We start from the raw sequence: 15,275 nt of genomic DNA on the forward strand, positions 1-15,275 counted from the left end.
GTGATAGTACAGAATGAAGCTTCCTTACATGCAGGGAGGGCAGGTCTCTGTGAGAAAGCACACTCACTGGCTGCAGGATACATCTCCAGGAAGCTCTAAAAGAGTAGGAGCCAGGGAGAAAGGAAGTTGATTACCTGGTTCTTGGAGAGGCAGGCAGTGGACACAGGGAGGCTGGGCTTGAACTCAGATATCTGCCTGCCTCTGCCTCCCCGGTGCTGGGATTAAAGACATGTGCCACCACCACCCGACTACTTACTTAAATTTTAATGCACATCACTCACTCATCAATACATCTGATTTCAATAAAACTCCATGGTATTACTATTACCCTTACGAGTTCCACTAGCGAAAAGGCGCTGGGTTGGTTACCTACCTGACAGGGTGCCTGGCAGCTGGTTGGCTACTGAGAAGCTTGGAGGCAGACTGCTCCCTGAGTTGGCCAGCAGAGGGCACCAGAGAACAGTGGCTGCCCCGTGGGCAATCCCAGGCAGGACTCTGGAGAAATGAATTGGTCCTTCCTTCTTCAGCACGTTTTTTATTATGCTGCCCGAGTGTCAAACAATAACTGAATGCTGAGCAAAAATATAAATATGAGGTTACTGGCCATGGGCCTTTGGGTGAAACCTGGCAGTTGTGACCGGGGACTGTGTGTCCTGTCCTCAGAGACTCCAGGAGACCCAGAGGGTTTGGGGTGTGCCCCTTCCAGCAGGGCTGTGGAGCAACGGGATTCTCCTTTTCCCAAACTATTTGACTAACCTGGAAGCCGAAGCTATCCTGTGGACAGCCAGGACACCCTCCCAGGGTTGTTTCCACAGGCACAGGGCAGGGGTGGTGGTAGGTGTGGACGAGGGTTGAGGGAAGGGGGTTCCGGGGAGTGGGGGGGGGTTTGGGAAGGGTGACAGCTTACAGTATTGAAGGGCAAAGGGTGCTATGACCAAGGAGAAGGGACACATGGGCAAGTCCAAGACCCACCCACAGAGCCAGAGCAGAAAAACTGAGGCTCCCAAATCCTTTGTTCATCTGCTTCTTGTAAGATTGACGGCTGCAAGACCCTCCTACCAGGCCCTGCCTTATGGGCTTCTCAGAGGTAGGCCATGAGACTGTGGGCACAGTAGATGCCTGTGAAGGCAGATGGCACAGAAGGACTGGCAGAGAAGGCAGAAGCCGCTGAGGGATCTTAGGGGGACAGAGACATGAGGAAGAGGAAACAATGAGGGATGGGGTTAAGGGGGAGAGAGAATCTGGGTTTTTTTTTATTTGTTTGTTTGTTTAATCAAGAGTCACTATTGCTCCAGAAACAGGAGGAGCCTGGTGGTGGCCCTCTGGGGAAGGCAGGGGCTGACATAATCTGAAGTCTGCAAGATGCCACACAGTCAGCTAAGGCATAGTGTGGGGCAAGAAAGATTAGGAGAGACTGAGCAGACGCCAAGCCTGTGACCAGCAGAGACAGCTGGACTGTGTTTTGTCAACTTGACACAGGCTAGGGTCATTTCGGCAGAAGAAGGTCTACTGACAAGATGCCTCTGTCAGATCAGCCTGTGGGCGAGCTTGTGGGGCATGTGTTGATTGGTGATTGGTGTTGGGGGCACCCGGCTCAGTGTGGGTGATGCCACACCTGGACAGGTGGTCCTGGCATGTATAAGGAAGCAGGCTGGGCAAGGCAGGGGGAGCAAGCCAGTAAGCAGCACCCCTCCATGGCCTCTGCATCAGCTCCTGCCTCCAGGTTCCTACCCTGTGTGAGTTCCTGTCCTGACTTCCTTTCATAATGGACCATTATAGGAATGTATAAGCCAAATAAAGCCTTTCCTCCCAAGGTGTTTTTGGCCAGTGTTTTCTCATGGCAACAGAAAAGCAAACTCTTACACTGCTCTTGGACGGCCACAGCTGAGTATGAGGTCTCCGGAAAGGGAGTCATCCTTTCTCTACTGTTTCCCAAGGAGGAGGAGGGTTGGAGTGGGGCAAACCAGTGGTCCAGACCTTAGGATTAACCCAGGCAGCAGAAGTCGGCCACTGGGTGGCGCTAACCAGTTGCCTTGGGCTTGGGAAACGAAAGGAGATGAAAAATTTCTCAGAAGCCAACCTTCTGCCATCATGGCACCCTCCTGGCCCCAGATGGATACCATCAACAGCGCTTAGAGCAGTGGTTCTCACCCTCCCTGATGCTGGGACCCTTTAATACAGTTCCTATGTTGTGCTGACCCCAACAACCAAATATGTTGATGCTACTTGGTAACAGTAATTTTATTACTGTTATGAACCATAATGTGAATATCTTTGGAGATAGAGGTTTGTCAATGAGGTCATGACCCACAGTTTAGGACCAATGCCTTACACAATGCCGTGAGGAAGGGGAGGCAACCCGTGGACACGGACCCATGTTAAAAGTGAGTAGCTCGTGGAGCATTTGGTGAAAGTGACGGGTTTGGGGAATTGTGATCAGAAATCACGTGTTGCTCCTCTCAGGTCAGAGGTCAGAGTCCTTTGAGTTCTTTAAAGAGAACTGAGTGTACAGACCCTAGAGATGGTGGGTTCTGAAGTTCACAGATGCAGAACACTGACATTGCTGCAGTGCCCTGAAGTGTCTCCAGGGGCTTACTGCTCTCAGAGGGGATGAAAGGGTGTTGAGTCTGTACCTCTTACACATGTGTGCATGCACACATTCATACACTGTGGTTCACACATGCACACACCAATGTATTCACAAACATGCACGTATTCACACACTTGTGCATATACTCATGTACACACCATGTAGTCACACCCAAACACACACACACACACACACACACACACACACACACACACACACACACACTCCCGGACATACTCACACATTCACATACACACTGCCATCGTCCATCTACCTCAATGAAACCAAAATAAAATTTGCCAGATTTTAAAGTTTTCTTTTACTAGGAAAAATGCCGTCTCTGGCCACTGCACAGGGTCAGGATGATTTATGAAACTCAGAAATTGATGGAGTCCAACTGAGACCTTTTTCTTCTGGCTTGCAGCTCCCAGGGAACCAGCGGCTGGACAGCACGACCTCTCAGTAATGGCAATCTGGAGGTGGAAAAGCAGGGTGGTTGGTAAGCATGCCAAGGAGCCATGAGTGCCTGCACTCAGAAATGTGGCCGGCTCATAACCAACAGATGCTGAGGAAGGACAAAATGGGAAAGGATGACACCCAAGCCTCGGCATTCTCTGAGGGCCTGTTCTCCCCAAACACTAGAAATTTCCCAGAGGAACCTGCTGACCAGTGTGTGTGGTCACAGAACAAACAACTGGCAGATGACTCAATCAGTAAAACACCTGCTGCCCATACATGAGTATCAGAGTTCTGAGCCCCTGAATCCACACAAAAAGGCAGGTGTGGTGGGACATGTCTATAACCTTCCTGTTGGGAGTGAGTTGGGTTGTACGTAGACAGACCCCTTTAGCTCACTGTCCAGCCAGCCTACCCAATCAGTGAACTCTAAGTTCAAAGAGGGACCTGGTGGAGAGGGGCTAAGGGAGACATTCCATATCATACTCCAGCCTCCACACACCTGTAAATGTACACACACACACACACACACACACACACACACACACACACAGGAGGGGTCCTCAGCAGGTGGGAGGGGATGGGAGCAGCTCATGCCAGGCCCCGGGTGGACACCCCCCCAAAAAAAACCATTTACCTTCCACAGACTGTGGGAAGAAACACCAGGGTACCTCAGAGCTCAGGTTGGAAATGCAGCACTGTCGAGCAGCACACTCCTCAGGGCTCATGCCTGGGTACCCACAATTCTTTCGGGCTGACTCTTCCATGACACACTGTTGTGATTCTGGTCATGGGGGGAACAGCACACAGGACATTGTCAGGCTAGCCGCTCACTGAGGGCCACCAGTCCCACCTTCCCAGAGACACTGGAGTTACAGCCTCAGTGTGTCCCAAGGAGCTCCTTGGGTTGGTATCTCTCAGCACAGTAATAGCTAGGGACTGGCTGTGCTTCCCACAGGAGGACACGAGTGTAGGGAGGTCAGAAAAGGTGGGAATATCTGCAGAATCGGAGCCTTGGGAAAAACCATATCACCCTTTCTGGACTCAGGGTTCAGCTCTGTGAAATGTGAGTAGCCCACTGTACCAAGCCCATCACAGGCCTGAAGATACTGATGATGAAAAGGACCTAGCACATGGCCACCCAACTTCCCAGTTATCCTTTAAAGTACACTGAAGTCTGGGGAGAAAATTCCCTATCATGAGTGTGCCCCGGTGGTAAGGTCCATGCCTGCAGTGGACACACACATAGCTAGCCTTGTGCATACTGTATTCACAGTTTGCCCTGGCTTGAAACACATTTCAAAAGAAGCTGCCAGAAGCCTCAACACCCTTCTTAACATCTGAAGTCTGTTTGCAAGGGTGGTGATGCCATCTTACACAAAACACCTCTATTTCCTTTCCAAAGCTTCTTTGAAATTATGGTTTTAAATCTAGGGGGACAACATTTACGTCTGCTCACAGACAAGTGTAGATACAGAGTATAGGGGTGGCAGGGAAGGTCTAGAAGAGACACTAAGGCTTCCTTTTCATAAGCCTGGGCTAGCTCTAGACATCAAGGATTCCAAGAACTTGCGCTAGACCTTGCCCAGGGCCCGGTCCTAAGCTGACATCTGGAAGGAAGTCCAGGATCTCCAAAGTTTACCTTGGTTTGGAAGTGGGTGGAAACACCAGGGGACCCCACCAACGCTGGAGTCAAAGCAACATCCGAGATCGAAGCACTGGTCACTGGTGATGCCCAGGTAGCCACAGGTCCTTCTGTTCTGTGGTATCATCCTAGAGCACTGGCAGGGAGCTATAGATAGATCCATCCAAGATCCAACCTGTCCAGGGTGCCATAGGCCTGCCTCAACCTGCTCTGGGCCCTCAGGGACCCCCCAAAGTCCCCTGTCCCCAGGAGTGAGATGGGGTCTTTTTTTGCCCACGTTAGAGTTGTCTGACTTCCTCCTGAGGAAACCACAGGATTTTATAGAAACAGCGTCAGTTGTTAAAACCCGAAACAAGGCCACACAAACCTTCTGTAAAGATGATGGCCCTGTGGACCTGGGCAGAGATCAAGGCAGAAGTGAGCAAGATGGGCCCAGGGCAGCAGGCCCTGCTGTCCTCCTACCCAGGCTGACAGCTGTGGACATGGCCCTTCTGAATAAGAGTCCCTGGTTGAGCCCCACACAGCAGCAGCACCCAGACTGCAGGGTGCTGTCTAGCTCCTTGCAAACTGTCACCCTGCCTTTGTCCTTTGAGGGAACAGCTAGAAAAACCCCACCTAGTACAGGTGATGGGTGACCCACAGCCCACCACTCATGGGGACTCAAACAGGTTTCACCTCCCACCCGAGGGGTCAGCCCTGGACTTTTACTTACAGGGTTTCTGGCCCTCCACCAGAGCATACACCCCCAAGACCAGGACCACTGCCAGGAGAGGGGCGCCTCGAGGTCCCATGTCTGCTCCTCTGTACCTGGGCAGCCTGCAGAATGTCCTATTCCCACTGGCTGGTGTTTTATTGGCTCCTTTCTGTTTGCTCAATGGCTCTGATAACCAGCCCCTACCAGTGGCCCCAGCCCTCTGGATCCTTTGTGCTGAAGAGCTGACATAGCTCCACGTGGAGGCCTGGAGGAGGTGGGAGAAAATCTTGAGAGTGCAGTCACACAAGGCTTCCAGGCTGGGTCAGGCTGGCCTCCATAAGCATAGCTGCCCCCTGCCCTTGGCAGGAAGCAGGGTCCTGCCAGGCTACTGACGTGGGGAATGGGCCACATGTGCAGCTGGAGCTGGGCTCTCTCAGGGTCACACCCAGGAAGGGATTAGCCATGTGTTAGCCTGGATAAAGTTTGTGGCTCTCAAAGTAACGTCTGACTTTTTTTTAATATTTGTAGTGAGGCTATATGGGAAATGAACAGCACAGAGAAGGACATTCCATACAAGAGCCTTCTGGGATTGACAATCTCTCAGGACTGTGGGAGGCACCTTCAGGATACCTAGTTTCTAACCCCTGATGCAGAGCTTACCCTCCCTCACCTTGTTCCCTGCCAGCCTCAGGACTGTGTCCACAGAGACCAGATGACAGGGCCCTAAGGAGCAGTCTGGACAGGCAGTTTTTATCACCCCTGAAGTTGGACATCCTTTGTCCCACGGGCATCCTTTGCATTCCCTCGGATGGTGCCCAGCACTGAGATGTCCACAGTGAGACACCCTGGAGAAGGCCTTTGTAAACTGGACACAGAGAACAAAAGCCAGGGCTTCATGAGAACTCAAAGGGGAAATGACAGAGTAAAGAGGAGAGGGACTGTGTGTGTTCCTTGGGGCTGAAGGGATGTGTCCTGCTGTGGGTGACAGGCTACAGAATCAGTGACCGGGATTCAGAATCTGAAAGCCTTGGCCTCATCCCAGGCGTTATGGGCAAACCTGAATCCTCAGTGCCTCTCCTGAGTCTTCGCCCTCAGTCCTGAAAACCCAGCAGGAGTCCACTTCTCTGCAGCACCCCCACCACACCTTCACACTCTTGCTAGGTGTTGGCTGTTTTGGTTTGTTGTCAACTTGACACATGCCAGGTCCATCTGGCAAGAGGAAACCATGGTCCTGCTTCTATAAGAAAGCAGGCTGAGCAAGCCTTCGGGAGCCAGCCAGCAAGCAGCATTTCTACATGGTCTCAGCTTTAGTTCTGGCCTCCGGGTTCCTGCTTGGAGGTCCTGCCCTGACTTCCCTCAATGACTGACTGTGATAGAGCTGTGGAAGCCAAATAATCCCTTTGCTGTCCAAGTTTCTTTGGGCAGCAAAAGAAACTAGGACAATCATCAAATTTACGAGCTGATCCATCACCCATTATCTCAAACATTCTCATTCCTTCCTCCCTCTGGTCCACATAATAACCCAAGTCCTCCTGCCCCGCCAGAGGTTCTTCTGAAGTCCCCTGTCCGCTGAGGAGACACTCACCCTACTCTGCCGCTCCCCTTAAGCACCCGCCCCTTCCTCCTCTGTAGAAGCCTGTGCCCTACAGATAACCATTGCATCTGTTTTGATGTGGAGCTGAGGGTACAACAGTAGACAGCCATATCTATAGAACCAGACTGTAGTCCCACCACAGAGACTCAGGATGATCTCAAGGCTTCAGTTTCTACTTGTGCAAAAGCTGGTGGGTACTGTGGGATGCAGGCTCTGAGCTGTACCATATCTACTGCACCTGCCCCACTTGGGTTCCCTGACCTGCCTCCGGCATCACGGACTCATTCCCAAGGTCATTGAACCAAAGCTTGGTACCATCTTAAATGGCTTCAGTACTGCATATCACATCCAGACTCATGCCTGCCCTGCTCTGTATCTTCTGTATCTTCTCCTGGACTCTAGGACTCCCCCTTGCACTCTCACTTAGAACCTGGACTGTACAAAAACAAAACACAAGTGTCTTCTATTCAGTATGTTCTCACTTCTAGCTCTTTCTATATGGCTGCCACAGCAGCTGCTTCCTAAATCCTAACCCTCTAATCCATAGCCACTCACCTCTCCCTCTGTCCACACCCTTCTCCTCCAGCCTGGCTTCCACAGGGCTCACACACCCTGCTACAACTCCAGGGGCACCCGGCTGCCTCCTGCCTTGGGGTTCACACCCACTCAAAAACGTGGTTATGCAAGCCTCCATGCAAGCTTTCCCTGCATTCTCTTAGAGAAGCCATGACTCTGCAGAGATGTGGTTCTTCTCACATCTACTCTTCACCTTCTCCCCACCCCCATCATGTCCCCACACACACACACCTTGAGGGTGACAGTGTCTATCCATCCAGGAATATTAACAAATGGGAACTCTGGGTACTAGCCAGGCATCTCCTTCTGCCCACATAGAAAGAGATTCAGACCAACCTCTCTAGTACTGGATTCTAAAACACTGTCAAACAACAGGCATGCACGAGAGAGGAGCAACCAGGCAAATCCCCACCGCCCCGTTTTCTTCCTGGAAGTGGGGAGACCAAACTTGGCCCGGTTCTCTAGTTAGGTTGCAGAGATGTGAGAATTAGGAGCTGCCAGGCTCAGGCCAGAACCAGTGTAGCTAGGTAGGAGAAGGGAGAAAATGCAACCCCAGAATGTGAATGGGAGTCACCTGAGTTCTTAGGCAAATCCTTAACTGCCTTGACCCGAAGGCCAGTCAAAAGGGATATTGAAGAAGGAATGGTGGCCAGGGGGCTGAACTGAGCATGCGCTGTGGTTCTTATATTCTAGAATCATGTGGACTCTACCCTGCCTGAGGAAGAAGTCTATGAGCCACCCACGGATGGGTTAGAGACTCAGAGGCACAGCATAGGAACTGACTGACCGATTCCAGAGTGGGGGTGCTCCAGGCCCATTCTAGCTGAACTTCAAAGCAGGTCTTGAAAGAATCAAGCTCTTCTGCCGCTGGTATCTGCATGACCAACTAAAAATAATTTTTTCATGTTAAGAAAGTAAAAATGAACTATCTACACAGACACTTTTATGGTGATATTTTATCTGTACTGAAATGTGATTTTATTTATATATTAATAAATAAAGTTGCCTGGGGGTCAGAGCTAATAGCAAGCCATAGCAGAGCTAGGCGTTCATGGCGCACGCCTTTAATCCCAGCACTTGGTAGGCAGAGCTAGGTAGATCTCTGTGTGTTCAAGGATATAGCCAACAGACAGTGACGAGGCAGTCATGTGGTTGGTTTTACAACCAGTGAGAAGGCAGAACAGAAAGTCTATATAAAGACAAACAGACAGGAAGTAGCTCTCTTTCGGAGAGGTCTCTTGGCTGAAGAGGCTAGCTGCAGCAGGCGGGTAAGGCTCTTAGCTCTGATCTCTTGGCTTTCTTCTTTGCATTGGTTCTGTGTTTCTTATTTAATAAGACGGTTGGTTACATCTACACACTTTGCCAGAGGATATTATTAAAAAAAAAAACTTAAAAAATAAGCCCATGAGATGCTCAACACCATTCGTTAACTAAGAAAATTAAGTTATAATGAAAAGGAGCTGTCCTATCACATGCACTGATAAAGCCAAGGGCTGGATCAACACAGAGAGCATCCGATCCACTCGCCCATGGCAGGTGGGCTGGAGAACAGTGCAAACTCAATTGTCCTGACTCTTATCAAGTTCAACAGAGCCCTCAAAATGATGGATTTTATCCCAGTGATCAATTATTTACCAAAGTCAGTCCAAAGACTTGGACCCAGGGGCTCCTGGCAGCTTCCTTCCTAACTGAGATCTGGACACTACTCAAAGCTCACCCAAACACATCACATCGCCCTGATGCTCAGTGATAGTGAAGAATGAAGCTTCCTTACATGCAAGGAGGGCGGGTCTCTGTGAGAAAGCACACTCACTGGCTGCAGGATACACCTCCAGGAAGCTCTAAAGGAGGTGGAGCCAGGGAGAAAGGAAGTTGATTACCTGGTTCTTGGAGGGGCAGGCAGTGAACACAGGGTAGTAGACACAGGACTCTGCTTGGGGGACAAAATGATAGTCTGTGCTTGACTTAAATAATATTTACCCAATTGTGTATATTTGTCACACTTGCTGAATTTACTTCCCTTTTATTAGTTTTGTCTTTTGAGACAGGGTTTCTCTATGTAGCCCCTGCTGTCCTGGAACTCCATCTGTAGACCAGGCTGGGCTCGAACTCAGAGATCTGCCTGCCTCTGCTTCCCGAGTGCTGGGATTAAAGACATGCGCCATCACCACCCGACTACTTACTTAAATTTTAATGCACACCACTCACTCATCAATACATCTGATTTCAATAAAACTCCATGGTATTACTATTACCCTTACGAGTTCCACTAGCGAAAAGGCGCTGGGTTGGTTACCTACCTGACAGGGTGCCTGGCAGCTGGTTGGCTACTGAGAAGCTTGGAGGCAGACTGCTCCCTGAGTTGGCCAGCAGAGGGCACCAGAGAACAGTGGCTGCCCCGTGGGCAATCCCAGGCAGGACTCTGGAGAAATAAGTGGCCCTTCCTTCTTCAGCACGTTTTTTATTGAGCTGTCCGAGTGTCAAACAATAACTGAATGCTGAGCAAAAATATAAATATGAGGTTACTGGCCATGGGCCTTTGGGTGAAACCTGGCAGTTGTGACCGGGGACTGTGCGTCCTGTCCTCAGAGCCTCCAGGAGACCCAGAGGGTTTGGGGTGTGCCCCTTCCAGCAGGGCTGTGGAGCAACAGGATTCTCCTTTCCCCAAACTATTTGACTAACGTGGAAGCCGAAGCTATCCCGTGGACAGCCGGGACACCCTCCCAGGGTTGTTTCCACAGGCACAGGGCAGGGGTGGTGATAGGGGTGGACGAGGGTTGAGGGAAGGGGGTTCCGAGGAGTGGGGGGGTTGGGAAGGGTGACAGCTTACAGTATTGAAGGGCAAAGGGTGCTATGACCAAGGAGAAGGGACACATGGGCAAGTCCAAGACCCACCCACAGAGCCAGAGCAGAAAAACTGAGGCTCCCAAATCCCTTGTTCATCTGCTTCTTGTAAGATTGATGGCTGTAAGACCCTCCTACCAGGCCCTGCCTTTTGGACTTCTCAGAGATACCCCATGAGACTGTGGGCACAGTGGATGCCTGTGAAGGCAGATGGCACAGAAGGACTGGCAGAGAAGGCAGAAGCCGCTGAGGGATCTTAGGGGAACAGAGACATGAGGAAGAGGAAACAATGGGGGGGCGGGGTTAAAGAGGAGAGAGAGGCTGGTTTTTTTTTTGTTTGTTTGTTTTTTAATCAAGAGTCACTGTTGCTCCAGAGACAGTAGGAGCCTGGTGGTGGCCCTCTGGAGAAGGCAGGGCCTGACACAATCTGAAGTCTGCAAGATGCCACACAGTCAGCTAAGGCATAGTGTGGGGCAAGAAGATTCATGAGAGACTGAGCAGACGCCAAGCCTGTGACCAGCACATACAGCTGGGCTGTGTTTTGTCAACTTAACACAGGCTAGGGTCATTTCGGCAGAAGAAGGTCTGCTGACAAGATGCCTCTGTCAGATCAGCCTGTGGGCGAGCTTGTGGGGCATGTCTTGATTGGTGATTGGTGTTGGGGGCACCCGGCTCAGTGTGGGTGCTGCCACACCTGGACAGGTGGTCCTGGGGGTATAAGGAAGCAGGCTGGGCAAGCCAGGAGTAGCAAGCCAGTAAGCAGCACCCCTCCATGGCCTCTGCATCAGCTCCTGCCTCCAGGTTCCTGCCCTGTGTGAGTTCCTGTCCTGACTTCCTTTCATAATGGACCATTATAGGAATGTATAAGCCAAATAAACCCTTTCCTCCCAAGGTGTTTTTGGCCAGTGTTTTCTCATGGCAACAGAAAAGCAAACTCTCACACTGCTCTTGGACGGCCACAGCTGAGTATGAGGGCTCAGGACAGGGAGCCATCCTTTCTCTTTTGTTTCCCAAGGAGGAGGAGGGTTGGAGTGGGGCAAACCAGTGGTCCAGACCTTAGGATTAACCCATGCAGCAGAAGTCGGCCACTGGGGGGCGCTAACCAGTTGCCTTGGACTGGGAAAGGAAAGGAGATGAAAAATGTCTCAGAAGCCAACCTTCTTCCACCCCGGCACCCTCCTGGCCCCACTGGATACCATCAACAGCCCTTAGAGCAGTGGTTCTCACCCTCCCTGATGCCGGGACCCTTTAATACAGTTCCTATGTTGTGCTGACCCCAACAACCAAATATGTTGATGCTACTTGGTAACCGTAATTTTATGACTGTTATGAACCATAATGTGAATATCTTTGGAGATAGACGTTTGTCAATGAGGTCACGACCCACAGGTTTAGGACCAATGCCTTACACAATGCTGTGAGGAAAGGTTGTGCTGGAGCCTCCCTGCCCAGAGCTGCCCCGTGGAAACACTGTTTTCTCTTTCAGTAACTTCCGTTTGAGCTGTTATTAAGGATGCTCTCTGGCCAAGAAACACTGTTCAGGATGCAGGCCCAGGCTCCAGGCCCTCCCTGCTCTTGTTCACATCAGGAAGGGGAGGCAACCAGTGGACACGGACCCATGTCAAAAGTGAGTAGCTCGTGGAGCATTTGGTGAAAGTGACGGGTTTGGGGAATTGTGATCAGAAATCATGTGTTGCTCCTCTCAGGTCAGAGGTCAGAGTCCTTTGAATTCTTTAAAGAGAACCGAGTGTACAGACCCTAGAGATGGTGGGTTCTGAAGTTCACAGATGCAGAACACTGACATTGCTGTAGTGCCCTGAAGTGTCCATTGTCTTACTGCTCTCAGAGGGGATGAAAGGGTGTTGAGTCTGTAGCTCTTACACATGGGTGCATGCCCACATTCATACACTGTGGTTCACACATGCACACACCAATGTATTCACAAACATTCACTTATCCACACACTTGTGCACACCATGTAGTCACACCCAAGCACGCGAGCAAGTAGCATCAACATATTTGTTTGTTGGGGGTCAGCACAACATAGGAACTGTATTAAAGGGTCCCGGCATCAGGGAGGGTGAGAACCACTGCTCTAAGGGCTGTTGATGGTATCCAGTGGGGCCAGGAGGGTGCCGGGATGGCAGAAGGTTGGCTTCTGAGACACGCACACACACGCTCCCGGACATACTCACACATTCACATACACACTGCCATCGTCCATCTGCCTCAATGAAACCAAAATAAAATTTGCCAGATTTTAAAGGTTTCCTTTACTAGGAAAAATGCCGTCTCTGGCCACTGCACAGGGTCAGGATGATTTATGAAAACTCAGAAATTGATGAAGTCCAACTGAGACCTTTTTCCTCTGGCTTGCAGCTCCCAGGGAACCAGCGGCTGGACAGCACGACCTCTCAGTAATGGCAATCTGGAGGTGGAAAAGCAGGGTGGTTGGTAAGCATGCCAAGGAGCCACGAGTGCCTGCGCTCAGAAGTGTGGCCGGTTCATAACCAACAGGTGCCGAGGAAGGACAAAATGGGAAAGGATGACACCCCAGCCTCGGCATTCTCTGAGGGCTTGTTCTCCCCAAACACTAGAAATTTCCCAGAGGAACCTGCGGACCAGTGTGTGTGGTCACACAACAACCACCCGGGTGTCGCTCAACCAGTAAAACACCTGCTGCCCATGCCTGAGTGTCAGAGCTCAGAACCCCTGAACCCACACAAAAAGGCAGGTGTGGTGGGACATGTTATAACCTTCCTGTTGGGAGTCGGTTGGGGTGGACATAGACAGAACCCTGGAGCTCACTGTCCAGCCAGCCTACCCAATCAGTGAACTCTAAATTCAAAGAGTGACCTGGTGGAGAGGGGCTAAGGGAGACATTCCATATCATACTCCAGCCTCCACATACCTGTAAATGTACACACACACACACACACACACACACACACACACACACACACACACGAGGGGTCCTCAGCAGGGGATGGGAGCAGCTCATGCCAGGCCCCAGGTGGGCCCCCATCTGCCACCATTTACCTTCCACAGACTGTGGGAAGAAACACCAGGGCACCTCAAAGACCAGGTTGGAAAAGCAGCAGTTTCGAACAGTGCAATTCTCAGGGCTGATGCCCGGGTACCCACAGTTCTTTCGGGCTGACACTTCCATGACACACTGCTCTGATTCTGGTTATGGGGGGAAGCAGCATACAAGACTCTGTCAGGCTAGCCGCTCACTGAAGGCCACCAGTCCCACCTTCCCAGAGACACTGGAGTTGCAGCCTCAGTGTGTCCCAAGGAGCTCCTTGGGTTGGTATCTCTCAGCACAGTAATAGCTAGGGACTGGCTGTGCTTCCCACAGGAGGACACGAGTGTAGGGAGGTCAGAAAAGGTGGGAATATCTGCAGAACCGGAACCTTGGGAAAAACCATGTCACCCTTTCTGGACTGAGTGCTCAGCTCTGTGAAATGTGAGTAGCCCACTGTGCCCAGCCCAGAATAGGCTTGACATACCTGATTGTGAAAGGGACCTAGCACATGGCAACCCACCTACCTGTTTTTTGTTTTTTGGTTTTTTTTTTGTTGTTGTTGTTGTTTTGTTTTTTTTAAACTACACTGAACCCTGGGGACAAAATTCCCTATAATGAGTGTACCCCAACAGCAAGGTCCATGCCTGGGTGGACACATACACAAACTGTATTCACAGTTTGCCCTGGCTTGAAACACATTCTGAAAAAGGTTGCCAGAAGCCTCAATACCCTTCTTAAAGCCTGAAGTCTGTTTGCAAGGATGGTGATGCCATCTTACCCGATGTCTCCATGTCCTTTCCAAAGCTTCTTTGGAACTATGGTTTTATATATAAAGTGGAAAACATTTAGGTCTGCTCACAGGCAAGTGTAGATACAGGGCATGGGGGTGTCAGGGAAGGTCTAGAAGAGGCACTAAGACTTCCTTTTCATAAACTTGGGCTAGCTCTAGACAGACAACCAGGCTTCCAAGAACTTGCTCTAGACCTTGCCCAGGGCCCGGCCCTAAACTGAAAGCTGGAAGGAGGTGCCGGATCTCCAAAGTTTACCTTGTTTTGGAAGTGGGTGGAAACACCAGGGACCCCACCAACGCTGGAGTCAAAGCAACATCTGAGATCGAAGCACTGGTCGGTAGTGATGCCCGGGAAGCCACAGTTCTTTCTGTTGTGTGGTGTCATCCTAGAGCACTGGCAGGGAGCTATAGATAGATCCATCCATGATCCAACCTGTCCAGGGTGCCATAGGCCTGCCTCAACCTGCTCTTGGCCCTCAGGGACCCCCCAAAGTCCCCTGTCCCCAGGAGTGACATGGGGTCTTATTTTGCCCACGTTAGAGTTGTCTGACTTCCTCCTGAGGAAACCACAGGATTTTATAGAAACAGCTTCAGTTGTTAAAAACGGAAACAAGGCCACACAAACCTTCTGTAAAGATGATGGCCCTGTGGACCTGGGCAGAGATCAAGGTAGAAGTGAGCAAGATGGGCCCAGGGCAGCAGGCCCTGCTGTCCTCCTACCCAGGCTGACAGCTGTGGACATGGCCCTTCTGAATAAGAGTCCCTGGTTGAGCCCCACACAGCAGCAGCACCCAGACTGCAGGGTGCTGTCTAGCTCCTTGCAAACTGTCACCTGCCTTTGTCCCTTGAGGGAACATCTAGAAAAACCCCACCTAGTACAGGTGATGGGTGACCCACAGCCCACCACTCATGGGGACTCAAACAGGTTTCACCTCCCACCCGAGGGGTCAGCCTTAGACTTTTACTTACAGGGTTTCTCGCCCTCCACCAGAGCATACACCCCCAAGACCAGGACCACTGCCAGGAGAGGGGCACCTCGAGGTCCCATGTCTGCTCCT

The 15,275-nt window shown here is 51.1% G+C and overlaps 1 protein-coding gene and 1 pseudogene across 1 annotated transcript; both read right to left on the bottom strand.

Moving 5' to 3' along the window:
* Positions 1-3,609: 3,609 nt before the first annotated feature.
* LOC131893793 (trefoil factor 2-like) lies at positions 3,610-5,482 on the bottom strand. Its single transcript, XM_059243885.1, has 3 exons — positions 5,404-5,482; positions 4,689-4,838; positions 3,610-3,830 (listed from the first exon to the last, which is right to left on the bottom strand). Exons 1-3 carry the CDS (start codon positions 5,480-5,482, stop codon positions 3,610-3,612), a joined length of 450 nt encoding a protein of 149 aa, XP_059099868.1.
* A 103-nt stretch (positions 5,483-5,585) lies between these two features.
* Positions 5,586-15,265, bottom strand: LOC131893794 (trefoil factor 2-like; annotated as a pseudogene).
* Between the last annotated feature and the right edge of the window lie 10 nt (positions 15,266-15,275).

Source organism: Peromyscus eremicus, chromosome 16_21 (genome assembly GCF_949786415.1).
Source record: "Peromyscus eremicus chromosome 16_21, PerEre_H2_v1, whole genome shotgun sequence".
NCBI classification, from domain to species: Eukaryota; Metazoa; Chordata; class Mammalia; order Rodentia; family Cricetidae; genus Peromyscus; species Peromyscus eremicus.